The sequence below is a fragment of the Anguilla rostrata genome, chromosome 14, assembly GCF_018555375.3.
Source record: "Anguilla rostrata isolate EN2019 chromosome 14, ASM1855537v3, whole genome shotgun sequence".
NCBI classification, from domain to species: Eukaryota; Metazoa; Chordata; class Actinopteri; order Anguilliformes; family Anguillidae; genus Anguilla; species Anguilla rostrata.
In genome coordinates this window covers 12,929,632-12,947,110 of record NC_057946.1, presented here as the reverse complement: position 1 = coordinate 12,947,110, position 17,479 = coordinate 12,929,632, and the positions used below count along the sequence as shown (strand labels likewise).

Sequence of the window (17,479 nt, the reverse complement as noted above, 5' to 3'; positions counted from 1 at the left end):
TGTTGTACTCTCAGACAAGGACAATGCGAATCACCTGGAGCAGTACATTAATGACTGGAACTAATTTTGCCTTTACATTGGACTGGAGCGGTGGAGTCCAAGGTGAATTAAGGTGATGTCTGTGAGTATGTTTAAGGCTGAGGAAACATTGATTCAGTTTTTTCATTTCAAACGATACCTAAGATCCAGAAACAGCTTGAAATGCTCCTCCAAAAAGCCTTGATTTCGAGGGAGTAATGACCTTGAAATCCAGGCCAGGGCAAAGGTCGCTACTGGCTTTGCCTGAGAAGAGAAATGACCACCCTGAGTTACTGACCACACCCAGAGTGTACAAGACTGTGGGGGCAAAAAAAATTCCCAAAAATCTACCACTACGCTTTTATTTTCTGTTGGGCTCTCTCTCTCTATTCTCTACAAAGGCTGAGTGCTCTCCATGTTGCTGGTACACCCCACGCTCCCCATTGTAATCGGCATCCTTGTGGTGGCCCAGAACACCCATTGCCAATCCCAGTGGGGTTTCCTTGTGGTCTGAAGAGACCAGGAGCCCAACACTGTGAAGTCCTTTCATTAGGGACAGCCTGCTGTGTGTTGCAGCTTCTAGCACTGCGTGTGTGTTAAGCATCGCCCTGCATTTACAGTAAAACCTGTGTGTAATAATGCACAAGACTAAATCCACAGGGACTGATAGAGGGGCAGCAATTATTATTGAGCTGAAAGCCTTTTACGTGTCTCAGGGTCCACAGTAAAACACTTCCCGTAAGCGTTTCTGACTTCTTGATGCTGACACATCTGTGTTTCATATTAAAAACTTTCCATTCCTCTCTAATAAAAATGTTTTATCGATACAGAACGGTACAGTGTGCCACACATGCCAGCTGAGACCACAATGATTCATTCATTTGATTATTTCTTGAATTGCTAAAACTTCTATAAAAGCAACGTTTGTTCCAAAAAAGTATATTTTTTACATTTGACCCCCTGGTGACCATTTAAAATCCATTCAAAATCACTATCGGTGATAAAACCATTACTGCATCCTGTATAATTTATGTTTTTAATTTTTCACAATACACCAGAATCTAGTAAAACATTAACATTTAAACTTTTAGTCAGGGCATTCCCAAAATGATTGAGTAGCCAACCAGGTTAGAAAAGTCAAAAAGGGCTTAAAGGGACAAAATCAAGGAGCTGAATGGATTGCGTAGATTAACAACATGGTCACAAAGTCACATTATTCAGCCAATACCTGGGCTAGACGCTTTTTTCAGCCTCAGTCTTGAGAAATTTAGTGATTGCTCCTTATAAAAGTTGTCAGCCCAGCAGAGGTCTGTAGTGGGCCATTGACTAGACAGCTGGCAATTGGGGAACTCCTTGTATTTGTTTTGTAACAGGAAATAAGAAGAAAACTTGTATTGTGAGTATGAGGCTTTTTGAATCCAATGGGAGGGGCTAGCACATGCTCTCAATCCCTGACTTGTGTGAACCAATAAAAATACACCGCAACGAAACACTTACCGATTCAAATTGGTGAATACCCAATAACACTAGTTGCTCCACCATTTTGTTACGTTATGCATTGATTATGTTTATGCATAACATAATGCATTTGTGTCTTTTTGTATCTGCTCCATATGTTCTCACCTTTAATATATCTCGTCTGCAGGCTTCAGAATGAGTGTCAGCGTGCGTGGGATCAGCGTCTCCAACAGGCCCGGGCACTCTTTCTTCCTGAAGGTAGCCTGGAGAGAGCAGCTGGGGAGAGGCTTCACTGTCATCCTTTCCGACGGTGTCTCTGCCTGGGATGGCAAAGGTGGGTCCAGGGAATCCCTGAGTAAACTTGGGTTCTTGGGTTTGTTGGAATCAGCCCTTAACCCCCCCCCCCCAAAAAAAAAAAAAAAAACCCAGCTAAGAATTATAGCAAAAAGAGTAGCACTGACATTAGCTCCAAATATAAAATGTGCAGGGGGTGTCATAACCATGTGTGGACACAAAGAGCCCTTGTGCTGGATATGATTTGTGATTTTCCATGTAATGTTGCGTAATCCTTACATTTCTGAAATGTATTACGATTCATTTCTGTAACGTGCATCTATAAGTCAGAAGGAGAAAAAAATAGGGAGTGTGGGAAAACTTGAAATTGATCCCAGGCCCATTTTTCAGTGATTGAGGTAGCCTCCTGGAAAACTCCTCGGACACATTCAACGAAAAAGAAAACAAATTATTGAAGATTAATTGTTGAACATTACGCTAAAATTTATGAATACATTAAACATATTTACGTCATGGCTATATATCAACAAGCACAGTAGTTGAAGGGAAAGTTTGTTTTCCTAAAAGGGAAGTATTTTCTACAACTGAAAATAAGCTCCTCCTTTTCACAGGGCATTTAAGAACAGGGTTGAGTAAATGTAGTGCCGTGTGTGGTGTGAAGGCCCGGGGAGCAGGAAAAAGGGATTCAGGAATTCATTGTGTGCAAAGCTTCGAGGACTTAAACTTGTGAACTTTAAGTGTCACTTAAGGGCCCTCAGAATGTCCTCTCCTGGTCTTAATGGCCACCGTTGACCACTTGCTGTTCCTTCACTGCCGGGGAATATTCTGGGGGGAAAAACTAACGCTCAGATTTTAACTAAACACATGGCATTAAATAGCTACCTGAGAGACTTAACCGTAGTAACTGTCCGTAAGAATCAGCCAAATTACTTCTCTGAGGTCCAGGGCCCTATTTGGAATGGTGGGGTGATTTGAGTCCCGCAAAGGTCCCCCAGTGATCTCAGTGATACTAATTCAAGGCCTTTGCTTGCACAAGGAGCACAGCTCCCAACAGTACACCACGATGGTGGTGATGTAAGGAAAATCAATCAAGAATGAGCAGCACAGCATTGTGTTTTTGTGTCTGTTAGTCTCCATTGGTTTGTGTGCCTACATTATTAGACTGTGCCTGTCTCCTCCTGACTGTGTGTATACACAACAAAATATTCAGTGTAAAATCAACTCCAATCGATTACTTTTGACTCTTGCTTTTGATTTAACCCTGATAATTTTGCCACGTGATAATAAATGGGTTGTGGCTGTCTTTCATCTATGGTCATCGCTAATCAGTGTCTCTTTGTGTCTGTGTGTCTCTCTCTCTCTCCATCTCTCTTGAGTATGGTCATTGCTAATCCCTCTCTCTTGGTGTCCGTGTACATAGTATCTGCGAGTGATGTCATCCGGGAGTCAGAGGAGATGGAGATACAGATGGAGAAGTACGTGCAGGACCTTCAGCTTGCACTGACTGAAGAAGGACAGCAGGCCAAGGGCTACACCTTCCACCTGTCCCCTGACTCCGCCCAGTCCGGTGTCCTTCACCTGTCCTACGAGAAGGCGCAGAAGGACATCTCGGTGAGTGGTTGCAAGGACTACTGTTCTACAGTCCTGAGTGTAATACATCTAAAGGTAAAACAGAAAATGAGGTGATCCTCTCAGTTTAGCTCTTTGCACACACACACACACACACACGCATTAAATCCTATAATAGGATCCATGGTTCACATTTAGGAAGCACCAGCCCTTTCATATTGGGATCGCATCAGCTCTAGATTCTCTCTAAAAAGCTTGATGTCAAATGGAGAATATTCCTGGAACATAGCATCTATAGCATCCACAGGAGAGTCTGTACTGGTCAGGCTGTAAACTGTACTGGTTTTGCATTGGTTGTTAGGCAAAAATGCTTTTTTCCTCCTTTTTACATGCCTTTTAGAACACAGCACTTTGTTGTACTTATGATTTACCAAACCATTTTCGCTTTGCGATTTTCAACCGTAAAACAGATGTGAGGAAAGAATGAATATTCACCACATTTTGGTCTTGTACAGCACAGATACATAAATTATGTTATGCGATGCTTGTTATGGATAACTGCCCTTTACATGTCTCGACTATGAATATTTATTTTTCAGTTTTGGTCACAACTCACTAGTAACTCACTAATGAAGCTGTATTTCTTTTTTGCTTTAAGTCACCGATGAGCTCCAAACTTTGTAACTGAAGTGAGGGTGGATTCCTTGGTGGATTTTGGGGTACATTACAAAGCCCCTAGGTTAATGAGCTAAGTAATTTAGGGTCCATTGGCCACAGAATGTAGCAGTAATTCTTAAATTGAGAAGCACTGTTTTATGAGAGTTATTTAAATTCAACATGCCGTATTCCTCCCTCATTGTTATCACCCAGTACCAGCCCCCTCTCCCCCACATAAAAATGAAATTAAGATGTAAATGGAGTTTTGCTGGGACCTAATCTCCTGATTGGACCCTACTTTTGAGGTGGGATCGGTGGCCCTCAGCCCACAGCCCATCAGCGCGTCTTGTTCTCCGTGTTCAGAAATCCATCAGCAGGGTCTCCCTGGTCATTGGGCCTCCACCCTCCCTACTGTATTAGTCTCAGACCACTGTGCTCTCGAAGACTAGCACAAAGGAGGTTTTTGGTGGCTTTGATGTTTGGGTTGGGGTATCTGCACAGTTTGATGAAGGTCAAAGAGTGAGCTTAAAAACGGATTCTTTCAATTATTCTTTAGAGGTTTAGCAAGAGCAATTTAGAGTAACACCTGGACTATAGAAATGTCTACTCCAGGCACTCCACTGCTCGGTTTGCTTGGTCTTGGTTTTCTTGATTGCCGAACGATGCTTCATGGACCATTCTGTAGCCATTTCCCCCCATTAGCCCAAAGGCAATAAAAATCAAATGATACTGTCTGATGGCCATAGCTTCAAATAACTTGCACCAAGTCAAGTTTTCATTGTTATTTAGTCTGAAAAATGCTTCCGTGAGTTATGTAAATCTTGGATTGCTCCAGTATCTTTGGCGTTTAATGCAGAATTTTTCCACTTGAGTATTAATGTTGATGCAGGGCTTCAGACTAGTTCATGGACATGTTTCGAAAATGCTTAAACTGGATGAATGCATTGATAGATTGTACAGAAGCCAAAATGATCTCTTTTGAATCCAAGACCTCCCAGACTCAACACCAACAGGGCCCAGCAGTCCCTGCTGACAGACTGATTGAATTGTTGTTGCTGTGGTTTTGGGTAAACAGTGATTAGTGTGTGAGCGTGTATGCGTGTGTGTGGGTGTGTGTTTCTGTGTTTGCCTTTGCATTTGTGGACAAAGGCATATTTCTTTCATGATTTGGCGCGGAACTCCCCCAATTTTAGATTTGGAATCAAGCGATTCATATGTGGTTAAAGTGCTTTTCAGTTTTTATTAAAGGGTATTTTTATTTATTTATGTTGCATTATGTATAAATTACAGAACTCTTTATACATAGTCCCCCCATTTCAGGGTGGCTCCAAATGCCTTCACATGTATTTCTGATTAGTCAGGTGTGTTCTACTGCTTCCCTAATGCAAGTATAAGAGAGCGTCTAGTCTTGATTCTAGACTTTTGATTGGCTTTGGAGTCTGTCATTGGTGTTTAGTGCCACGTGGGCACTAGGCTCGTGCCAGTGAAAGTCAAGGAAGCCATTTTGAGGCTGAGAAAATAATTCATAATATGCTGCTGATCTCATGGTAATACCATCAACTTTGCTTACCTCTGTTAAATGCATACTCTGGTTATGTGTACAATTATAACTCTTTAGTGCATGTAGTTATTGGGGGTTGACTGTGCCTAATAATTACACATAATGTACACTTACAAGCAGGGGAGGGGCAACTTGTGGAATATGAGAGAGCCCTTTTGTCTTTCATAGCACATAGCAGTAGGACCCCCATATCAGTGAACAATTTTAATGTGCCATTACAGGAACTGTTACAATGGACCATAAAACAGAGTATTTGAGGATGACACAAAGCCATTCAGCCTAGGTTTGTCAAGGAAATTTCCGGATGTCAGACAGGCAGGTGAAAAATTGTCATAATTAAGCTGTTGCACACCACATAGTATCTGAAAAATGCATGGCCATTGTCATTGGTGTACCCTGGTGCAGTGCTGTTCACTACTCCTGCCATACAGGTGGCAGCATACCATAGGGGGCCTGGCTGGAGGTGGGGAGATAGGTGTGAATGGGCTTGATGTGCACAGGGTGGGTGAGGAGGACGACAGAAAGGGCCACCCACTAAGTCTCAAGTCAGCAACTGCCAGGGGCTTCAGCTCCACCTAAACAAACGGGACTGGCCGGCACTACCCCCCCACCCCCCATATCCTTCTGGGGGAGAATGTGAGATCAGGCGAAGGCAAGACTGCTTATCTCACCCCCCCCCCCCCCCCCCCCCCCCCCAGATATAATCAATGTGATCAATGTGCTTGAGTTTCTCTGCGGCAGGGAGAGGACCTGCATGGCACTCTTTGACACACGACTGTCACTAACGGGTCCTTTTAGGGGACTGGGCTGCTGGCAAATTGACGCAAGATGCGTGTCTGATTTCCTCTTTCAGTTGAACGGTCTTGGCTTGTTTTAGACCGGTAAGCGTCTGGTCCACTGGCCTCAGTGAGCTAGCAGGCCAAGCAGATGGCTGAGTTTGGGGTCCTGTCTGAAACGTGCTGTGACTGACACAGATGTGGACCTGTGTTGGAGTTAGTCAAAAAAAAAAGTTTAAAAGTTGTCGCAGATAACCTTAACATTAGAATAGCATTTCATTACGATGAAAAAAATAACTGAAATGGTGGCTGAGAGGAATGTGAGTGATGGTGTCACATGTCATCTGTGCCTCTTAAGAAAATAAAGGCATGTGACCAAAGGCTGGGGATGGAAGCAGGCCTTTCACCACACGGCTATCCTGTCAGCAGGGGCCCAGCGGGACCACCCTGCTCCTGCTGGAGGCTGTAATTGAGCTCCCAGGCTTTAGGCTGCCCCACGGATGGATCTGGGATTGTCTTCTGTTTGCTAAACAGCACTGCGCTGCATTACACGTCTCTGGAGCCCGGTCTGAAGGGCCGTGCTTTTTGATGAAGCTAGAGCGAGAACACAGGCCTCTTGCGGAGCACGCCGTTGTCTGTTTTGGCTCGCTGATCGTGCCTCGGGCCTGCTCCCCGGGCAAATCCTGACTGTGGGAAACTTCCCAAACCATCCGTTCTCTGCTCAGTCCATCCATAAATTCCAGGAAAACAATCCGTTGTTTTTCTGATAGACGTCTGTATAAACTTTTGAGCATTCAACCACCCTGTTTCTAGGCAAACATTCGCAACTGCAGCCTAATTGACGGAACTGGGCTCCTGCATCACTCTAAACACCTAACAGCTGCCATGAATGCATGCTGAAATATTGCAGACCTCCTCCGCCATTGTTCCAGAGTTTTATTTTTTGGAAGGGGGTTGAGGTGTTTTCCGGACCTTTTCGCACATATAATTATCTGTGCTAAAAAAAAGCGTGTTACTGTGCGTTACAATGTGAAATAGTGAAGAAAGAGGTTTTGTGCACTTATGATAAATTGCCTAATTGCGATGTGTTTGCTTATCATAACTTTAAGAAATTAAACTACATCAGTTTATGTGTAAGCCGATCAAAGGTAAAGAGAACCTGCTCACCAGAGCAGGTTCTGTGCATCTGTCTGTCTGCAGGCCTACACAGTTTGGAAGGGTTGGCACTGCGATGTGGAGGTACTGTTTCGTTGAGCATCTGAGTCAGAGTAAAATACCTCCCTTCGCTACCATAAAAATGACTGTGGGCCTCATGCTTATTATGTGGAGAAAAACTTTACATGGAGGTTTGGTTTCCTTTTATTGGAGGCTTTTAAAAAACCCTTTCCACTGTGCGGTGTGGGCCTACTAATTAGGTACATAAAATAGTGGGACACTGTATTATAGGATGTACTTCAGCATCCCAGAGAAACCTCATAAAATACAATAGCATTTTTTAAAATGACTAATAGCTAATGACACATATACTCAACACACACACACCGTCACAGACACAGTCACAGACAGTACAGAAAGAGATGATAGTTTATGCTCGGTGTGAGAGATGATGATTAGGTGCTATCATAAATGACTTAAGCGGCTTCTCAATATCAGTTGCTGTACGGTGAGCTTGAACATGTGAATTCCACCATACCATTGCCTTCTTGACAAATATGAACAAAGCTACTCTAACATACTGTATTCATATGCTGACAATAAGTTATAATGAGGTAACAACATTGGATTTTTATTTTTAAGTGGCGATATCTGTTCTTACACACTCAAAAACCGGAGCAGTTGTAAAAGTTAGATGGTGATTTATGTAGGCATGCAATGCATATTGTCGACGTTGTGTGCAAACATGGTATCTCCGTTTCTTGAGAGAGAGAAAATGAGTGTGTTATGGGCTGGGTGTGAGAACCTCTCTTTCTCCCATCCATGATAACCATGTCCCCTTCCTGATGGATGAGTGACAGGGAGGGTGTTTTGGGGCTGGCCCTGGTCTCTGAACAGGTGTGCTGTTTGATCAGCTGGGTTGATGTGTTTGTACAATTACTTTTTTTACTCACCTCACTCTACACCACCCGGTTTGTCTCTGCTACTACCCCCTTCCCGCCACAATCCCCCTGTCACCAAATGCACACCTCACAAATGTGGGTGAAGTCATGCCTTCCTATTAAGCGGATATTCTAAGCTTGTGTTCTTGTTGGCAGAAAGCTTGCCAGGGAACCTCTGTATGTGCAGTCTTCCAGTCCTCCATGCTTGCTTTGAGTCTGCTCCACAGCCTTGGTTAGAATTAGCATTTTTCATCCGAATGATTATAACTGTCAGGATTATTATAAACATTTCAGCGATATTAGCCTTATTCTAACTGGTCCTGAGACTATGACGACAGTCAAATAGTTTTAAAATGATTCAATAATAAAAAAAGAAATGAACCTTGGTGAAGGAATACCTTACATGTACAGTGATCAGACAACACAACTAGGATCCTTCATACAAATGTTGTCATTTATTGTTGTAATAATATGTGTTATTTATTTGGTGGTGCGTGTATGTGTGAGTGCTGTGGGGCTTTGTCAGTTTTCATGACGTGTAATACCCAGATTTTCTCTCTCCCACCACATCGGTTGCAGTCATGGCTCGGGAGCTTTCTCTATACCGCTGGAGAGTACATACTCATGTGGTCACTGCAGAATTGCTACTGATTTCTGGTTTTGTTAACAAAAAAAGTGTTGCAACAAAACCAGTTTGGGTTAAAGACAAACCGCAACGCAAATTTTATCTACCAAACAGCACAGCTGTTTCATTGCTTAGGAAGTACAAAATGTCATGGAAATTCTAAGCATCCCTTTAGGATGTGTTGAATAATGTATAATAAAGTCTTTTGTGTCTTCGATAATGTGACCTAATGTTGTACAGTAGAACCTAATTGGACTGAAGGAAAGAAAGATGTATTTGATTTCTGTTAATGTTTTGGGGGATGGGGGGGGGGAGTGACTGGAAGCATGTGTGAAACCTCAGCCAATCAGCAGGAGAGTCAATGCAGCCTGTGCCCACACTCAGGGATATGTAATTGACTGCAGTGGGTCTCCCTCTTCTGGACTCCCAGCAAGCTGACCGATGAGATTTTCCTGGAAGCCCTCTTCCATCTCTGCTGTGCCATGGCTCAATGTTCTAAGGCTGAATCCATCTGCCAGTCTTTCCCATCGGTCCGAGGGGGAGTCTTTCTACTGCTGCAGGTTCGAGGGCGATTGGGGAGCCCGTAAAGAGTCGCCAGGTCCTCTCCTCTACGTGCGAGTGACTTTATCCCCTTTTAGCATTTTTACCCAAAAAGAGTGGATTGTAATGTTTACAGATAAAACAAGCACGGCCTGCCTTTCAGAGATATGGGGGCTTAAAAACATTGACGTGCCACGCCTTTTGGCACAAAGAGGATGACGAGTAATGCCATTTGAAGAGATAATCTCTTCCGTTATCCTTGAGTTGAACTTCCCTCTATAAATCTTTTCTCGTGGAAGGGCTCCAAAACAGTGTAGATTTATCATTATGTGCAAACCATTCTTATGGGAGCAAGTCGTACCGTCTCTGTGTGGGAACCCAGATACACAGTGATGCTGCAAGGTGCAGTAAGTTCAGTAAATGTCTTAAGTATCGAAAGCTGTTTGTGCAACCACATTTAATGCAATTTGCATTGTTGATTAACCACTGGCTAATATTTTTCAGTCTATTCCACATACAATACACCCTTAAAAACATATATCACTTTTTGTTAGGAAGAGCTTTTTACAGCAACAATATGACCCCCCAGATGGAATCTGGAAGTTCAGTACAGAAGAACCTGGCAGTGAAAAGCATATACTGTACCCCCACAGCACAGGAAGGAATTGAATATATGGATATGTCACATGCTTCATAAATAACTTTGAATACTTGATGTTCTTTAGCATTCACTTCCAAAATGGTCTCTCCCTATATATATAAAATAACAGGAAAATAATGTTTTCTGTAGCTATACACAAATAGCCAACACAGATGGCTTGTGAGCTTTTTTCCTCCAGGTATACAGTTGTAATTGAGCTATTTAGTTCTCTGTTTACCCCTTCAGAACATAATGTCTGGTGGCTTATCTGGTTTTATACACATTTATTTTCTCCTGCCAGAAAGCTGCTGTACCTGATGATAAAAACATTTTTCTTTTGGAGAATCATAATTTAAGAACCTTTGATCTTTAAAAAAAAAAAGCTGTCAGTGAATTCAGCCATACAATTAGCAGATGTGCATCTCAGCTCTGCATTAAAAAAGAATTGAAATGAGGATAGAATAAATATAGTGCAGAGGGCATTACTGTGAGCATAAGCTCCCCCATGCATGTTTACACAGGGAAATGAAATCCCTCCTGCATACCAAGCTAATATCGTGTTTCTTTAGTTTTCAGGTATGCGGAAGAGAGAGTGGAAATTTGACTTTTCATAACTGGCACCATGTTACATAACTGCATTAGGATACACCAGCAAAAGAAGTGCAACCTAATGGGTGACTGGACTGTAGACCTCTTTTCTGTGCATAACAAGAGTGCAGCTTGTGGAAAAGCTTACGTGAGGCCTAATTGTGAGCCTGTCACCACTCCAACCGCTAGCGGCCTGTGCCTCGAACACAGGGTCTACGTTCACCACGCTCAGCTCTCAGTATCACCCAGGGAACTTCTCAGAGATGACCTTCCTGATTCGGCCGAGTTGAGCTCTATATAAGACAAGTCAATTTCAGTCCAAGGCCATCTTTCAGTTAACAACAAGGAGCCAGGGCTAACGTTGATGCAATACCGGTGGTCTTCCGTGGGCATGGGAAAAGTTGCTCTACAGAGCAGGCGGATAGTGCAAGAGGCTTTGAAACCGGGCTCCGTATCTGTGACCAATCAAACGGGCTCCGGGAAAGTGGCAGTACCGCCATGTGGTGAGCGTCACGGCGCGGCCCCCAGCTTGCCTGCTTTGCGTCGGGTCTACTGGCACAGGCGGGACGCCCCTGGAGGCCAACACTGCGGTACCGCAGAGGCTGCAGGGGATCGACCCCCCACCATCGGGGTGTTGGCCCTTTCGCCAGGCCCTTCTTTTGCATGGGGTGTGCCACAAAAATCTCAGGGGGGCCCCTACCCTAGGTCATGCCCAGCTTGCTGCAGCACTGGAGGGGAGGCACTCAAGTCCTAATGGATCTCAGCTTAGAGGCTAACCCATTTGGCAGTGTTTGCATTAGCTTTGGTGGGACATGTTTCTCTGGAGCCGAAACTACACCAGGAATAGCTCGGCATCTATTTTAGCGTAGCTTGCTTGAAACTTTGAATGAGGGGAATCTTCTGGTGCTGAAAGTATTGTGTGGGGGGTGAAGGAGCTGTGGAGGTGTTAAGCGTGCAGGGAGGTGTAAAGCTCGCGGTGAACCTGAGGGCGGAGTCAGTCTGTATCACTGAGCCAAGGCACTGAGGCGCTGAGTACGGTGTCACGGAAACGGACGCCCACAGGGGCGACCCCTCCGGCTGACAGGGAGACCTCGTCCCGCGTCCTCTCTGTGGCGGTCCTGTCATCCTGGACTTCGCACCACCGATCGCTGTAGTGCCCGATCAGCACTCTCCTCCCTCCTCACGGCGACCGCCTGTTCTCCCCCGAGCGCCCCGCGCTCACGTGTCCCGCAACACGCCGCTACGGCGCTGTCGCCTGATAACACCCCCGCCCCGGTCTGACCCCGGAGCCCAAACGCCGTGTTTTCAGATGGGTCTCTGTGCTTGTGAAGTCTGTAATGCTGCCGCTACGGTGTCCATAAAGGCATTACAGAAAACGAATACAGTGAACACATTTTGGGTGTCTTTTAGGTGTTCTTTAAGAAGTGATTCCCCTGTCTTGATATTCAAAAAGTAGAAGAATATCCAGCTGTTTCACATACTTTTTTTTCAGTGTGTAAAATATAATTTATGATAGGATGAACTTGGAACCATGCGAGAGCATAAGGAAGAGGTTTAGATGGACTGCTTCTCTGATCTCACATGCTGGTCTGGTGCAGCAGGTTTATCCACTCAAAGTTACAGTGTAAGAGACCTCCACTTGCCCATCTTGAATAATCATAAAATAAATCTGCGGTGTTGCTGAGGTCTCCCACAATTCAGTCTTTGTTGTGGGGAGGAGTGGTCCAGTGGTCCTTTCCATTGTAGTAGTAATATACTATTGCTAGAGTTAAAATTTCACTTTACGTATACCATTTTTTAAAACTATAAAATGTATACATTTTTATGTTGTAATATGTAGTTTACCATGTGTTTCACATTATCGCAGGCTGAACGTTTCACTTTCATGAAGTCTAGATCTTATAGCCATGTTTAGTCCCCGGTTTGGAGAGTAATTCAGCCAGTTACTCCCTTTGTACTGTCTCATGCTGTATTGTGTGATTTACACTTTGTACAGCCTGCGTTTGAACAGCCTTCATCTTTTAAAGGCTACATTGGTAGTGTGCTTTTTAAAGGCTGCATTGGTAGTGTGCTTTTTAAAGGCTGCATTGGTAGTGTGCTTTTTAAAGGCTGCATTGGTAGTGTGCTTTTTAAAGGCTGCATTGGTAGTGCGCTTTCTAAAGGCTGCATTGTAGGTGCTAAGTACAGTAGTGTGCTTTAAGGCTAATGGTAGTGCTTTCTAAAGGCTGCATTGGTAGTGTGCTTTTAAAGGCTACATTGGAGGTGCTTCTTAAGGCTGCATGGTAGTGTGCTTTAAAGCTACATGGTAGTGTGCTTTTAAAGGTACATTGTAGTGTGCTTTTAAAGGCTGCATTGGTAGTGTGCTTTCTAAAGGCTACATTGGTAGTGTGCTTTTTAAAGGCTGCATTGGTAGTGTGCTTTCTAAAGGCTGCATTGGTAGTGTGCTTTCTAAAGGCTACATTGGTAGTGTGCTTTTTAAAGGCTGCATTGGTAGTGTGCTTTCTAAAGGCTACATTGGTAGTGTGCTTTTTAAAGGCTGCATTGGTAGTGTGCTACCAAGGGAAATATTTTTTTTAACCAAAACTACAAAAATGTGTTCCAATTCAAACCAGTAAATCTTTCTGCCCCTCAAGCTCTGTCGACTTGGCGTAGACTTGGTACATCCAAATAAACACTTTCTCTGGGGGTTTGTTTTCAAGTACCTATCAGCAAAATCAAATTGAATTTCAGATCTCAAAACAGTCATGAATATTAAATTGTACAAGTGTGGTGATGGCCTGTAATTTTTCAGATGCTGTCCAAGGCAAGACTATAAGGACTTCTGTGTGGCTCTGGCTTTTACGCTTGGCTAAAGAATTGTGCTGAATTCTGCCCGTGAAGTCTGAATCATGTCTACCAAAATCCATAACCAGATGGCCTATGTTTTGGCTAAGAAATGGGATGGAATGATTTTGTACTCGGCTGGCGCGCCGTTCTGAAACAGACCTCCTGGTCTAATCGGCTCCTGTCTTCTGGGGGCGTCTCCGAATCCCGGCTGACTGGCACTTCCCTCCTTTTATCGCTCTGCCAGGTGGACGCTCTCGGCCAAGGGACGGACGCATGGGCAGAGACTTCCGTAAAGCCCTGTGCCCCCCCACCCCCCCCCCCCCCCCCCCTTAGGCTTAATGGAGATAAATAGCTATCTTCAGCCCGGAGCACAGAAAGGCGCGGGAAGCTGGCACGCCGTTCTGAAACAGACTTCCCGGTCTGATCGGCTCCTGTCGTCTGAGGGCGTCTCTGAACGCCACAGGAAGTGGTTCTGACACATCTGTCCCTGTTCCAGAAAAGAACGTCCCGGGTGCGTCAGTTGTGCGGAGTTGTCTTTCTGCCGTTGATGTGGTCGGTGTTGTTTTGAGAAGAACCAGAGAGGCCGTCACAGTGATTTATGAGTCAGGGACTGGACCTAACCCCCCAGCCCACAAACTGCTGTCCACCCCTCCCTGTCTCTGGCCACCCACCCACCCACTCACCCACCCACGTAACCGGCAGGCCAGACATCAGGAAAGGCTGACTGGCAGCTCCAGATTGTCTGTGTCCGCTGGGACGGCCTTACCTCTCCACTTCCCTCCTTTTATCGCTCTGCAAGGTGGACGATCTCGGCACAAGGGACGGACGCATGGGCAGAGACTTCCTGCTGACGTGCTGTAAAGCCCTGTGCCCCCAGCCCCCCCCCCCCCCCCCAGGCTGTATGGAGATAAATAGCTATTTTCAGCCCGGGGCACAGAAAGGTGCGGGAAGCGGAGGACACGGTTTGGCGGAAATGGCGGCTTCAAGGACTGTGTCCTCCGTGCCCACACAGGACATCGCCTGAAAGGTCAAAGCTTTCACAGAGGACTCATTCCAGCCATATTTTTCTGTTCCTGCCTGAACTTACAGCTGCAGTCACATAACTGAAACACACACCTCTCCCGGCTGCCTGCGATTACTTCTGCTGAATTGTAATTGCTGCTTGATGTACTTTATTGTCTCTGAATGGGCTACAGTCCCGATATATTTGACCTTGGCAAGTTGGAAGTTGTAAATGTGTCATGCTACTGGCTACACTTTGCTGTGTGAGACCTCACTGCATTCCTTATGGTTAGATAAAGGGAAGAAATAAGGCTTTCAACAGTTAGAGATAGCAAAATAACATGCTGCCTAACATGCCTGCCATTTCTTTTTAATACCTTTTCCTATTTTTTCCTCTTGTTGCTTTTAATCACTGCAGTGTCACTTTTTTTAAAGGCATCTTTTTTAGCTATGACGGCTTGCTCAGGAGTGGATGAATTTCAGGTTGATTATGCTTAAAGCAATAATAATAATAATAATGATAATAATCATTTCATTTCACGGGATCCTTTCATAGAGAATTTGAGAAATTGCACCATTGATGAGGCTGACAGTGCTTCACAGAATGAACGATTAGGAGCCAATTATGAACAAAGCTTTTAGGTGAAGAGAGAAGAGTGAAATTGAGTGTCTCCGAGGGGCTGTGCAGAACGGAAGTGTTTGAGTGCTTCACTCCTCTGCTTCTTCATTCATTCATTCCTGACGTCTTGTTTTCTCTGACCGTCTTCACACCTACATTTCTCCCTCCCGAGAGCTGACCTTGGTTCCTGCTTGGCGAACCTGCCCTGTTTCCAGACAAGCGTGACACCCTCTCTGATAATGCCTCTGTTGTGCTCCTGTTTTGGCCCGGTCAGCGTGGGTGCCTATCCTAAGGGTTTCTTTTGTAGGCACCAGATTCCATGACCTCAGTGGATAAAGTGGTAAAGAGCCACAATGTTCCTTAGCCGCTAACTTCCTGTTACACCTTCGCCAAGGCAGTGAATCTTTCCCTGTTGTCTTTCCTCCTCCTGGTTTTAATGTAGTTAAATGCATGGGCCTTGCTTTTTTCTAGTCAGTTGGCTCTTTGAAAGTAGTGAGAGGGCTTCCTTACCTGCAGGAAATACTGCCTCTTAATGCAGCCGTAGTTCAGGGTACTGGTCCCTCTCCTGCTGGCCCAACGTCAAATGGCTTTTACAACCAGGTCGATGTGGAAAGAGGTGACCGGAGGTAACGTTAAGGAGATCCACATGCCCGAACACTTTGTACGGTCAATTTGCTCAGGGCAAACTGAAAAAGGAAGGGGGGGCGTATTGGGGTCAGTCTAGGCAACGGTTGCCTGCATCATGGTGAAGGCGTCCGGGAAAGGGCGGAATTATGGGCCGAATGTCTCGGGCAGGTTAGTGGTGTGGTGGGGGTCGTAACCAAGCACTCAGGTGAAGAGCCCTGGGCTTTGATCTGGAGACTGGAACCAGCGTCCTGTTGGTTTTTATGCCCAGACTGTCTGTGCAGTTATGGGTCTGCTCCAGGCCTGGAAACGGAGCAAGTGTTACCACGACAACAGTGCCGACTCAGATAAAAATCTTTTAAAAGATGCAAGAAAGACGACACGTCGAAGCTGCAGCATCCCCTGAGATTTATTTCGGATCCTTTTTTTGACATGCCATTATATTCATTCTAAAGGGCAAATCGGGCCAATGCAGTCAGCAAAAGGGCTGTAGAGGTAGCAGAGCTCCAGACTGGCTAAAGGACTGCAGGTGTGCATTCGCTGACATCGTTAAAATGGCTGAGCGAACTGCCAAAAGTGGCTCTGTGATTTACTCAGCAGTCATAATGGGTCAACTCAAAGTCATGTACTTTTTTCCTTCAGGTATAGTGACATGTGTCCTGGTGCCCTTGACAAATGTAATTATTTGTTTAAATATCTCATAGTCAAATGAACCTTCCAATCCCAGGCGGACATTAATGAGATCACTATATTGTTGAATTGCTAAATTCCTTGCTACTTTGGGTAGGTAGGGTGTTGTCCTACATTATGGTAATTGCTAATGTACGCTGGTGAACTGCACTGTTCTAGGAAAAGGAGATGATTATATTTTTAGGTATTGATTATAAATGTTTTCTACTCTATTGTTTAGAAAGATTTAAAGTTTGCTTAGTGTTTTCCAGGTGCTGCTGACTTATCTTATAATTTAAGGGTACACTTAAGATGAATGTAGGTTACTGAAGAGTGCATGTACCCTACATTGAACAGTTGTTCCAGCTGTGCTTGATTCCTACAGGTATGTGTGTCAGTGCATAGCTGAAAAGAAGCTGCTTCTGTATACGTAGATTTGTAAAAGAGAGTTAGTTATAATTTATCCCAGGCTCCTCATGGTTACTTATGAATAGACTATTCCTCATTTTTTGTTTATTTTAGTGTAACAGTTTTTATTGCAGGATTGTAGAAGCTACATCAGGTTGAGATCCTTCAGCAGGACAAAGGGGCATGGGTGAGTTTAGAACTAAGTGAACTTAGTTATTGGCTGCTGGTAGTGAGAAGTATCTTGTCCAGAGTGCAGTTGTTAGTGCATGCAGTAGCATACTAGCACTCATAGGAGAAGCAGTGACCGCCAAGGATGTTAAAAAAAACAGCCTTGATACAGTTCTCGATGCTTTCTTGACTGAATGAATGGCCTTGGTTGGCTTAATGGCTGGTTCTCACTAATGAACCTCCTTATTTTTATTCCCTTTATTCCTCCTCTGAAGACATAGAAGTACCTTCTTTGAAATATGAGGACATTTTCTGCCAATCAGGAAACCAAAGTGTGAGCT

The 17,479-nt window shown here is 44.5% G+C and overlaps 1 protein-coding gene across 2 annotated transcripts in view; it reads left to right on the top strand.

Annotated features, from left to right (window-relative positions):
• LOC135238906 (DNA repair protein XRCC4-like) overlaps window positions 1-17,479 on the top strand; it is a 69,386-nt gene that overhangs the window by 4,845 nt on the left and 47,062 nt on the right. For both annotated transcript variants that reach the window (XM_064307071.1, XM_064307072.1), the window contains exons 2-3: window positions 1,664-1,810; window positions 3,191-3,381. In XM_064307071.1, the coding sequence (XP_064163141.1) occupies window positions 1,672-1,810; window positions 3,191-3,381 (330 nt within the window). In that variant the 5' untranslated portion in view covers window positions 1,664-1,671. The remainder of the gene's footprint in view (window positions 1-1,663; window positions 1,811-3,190; window positions 3,382-17,479) is intronic.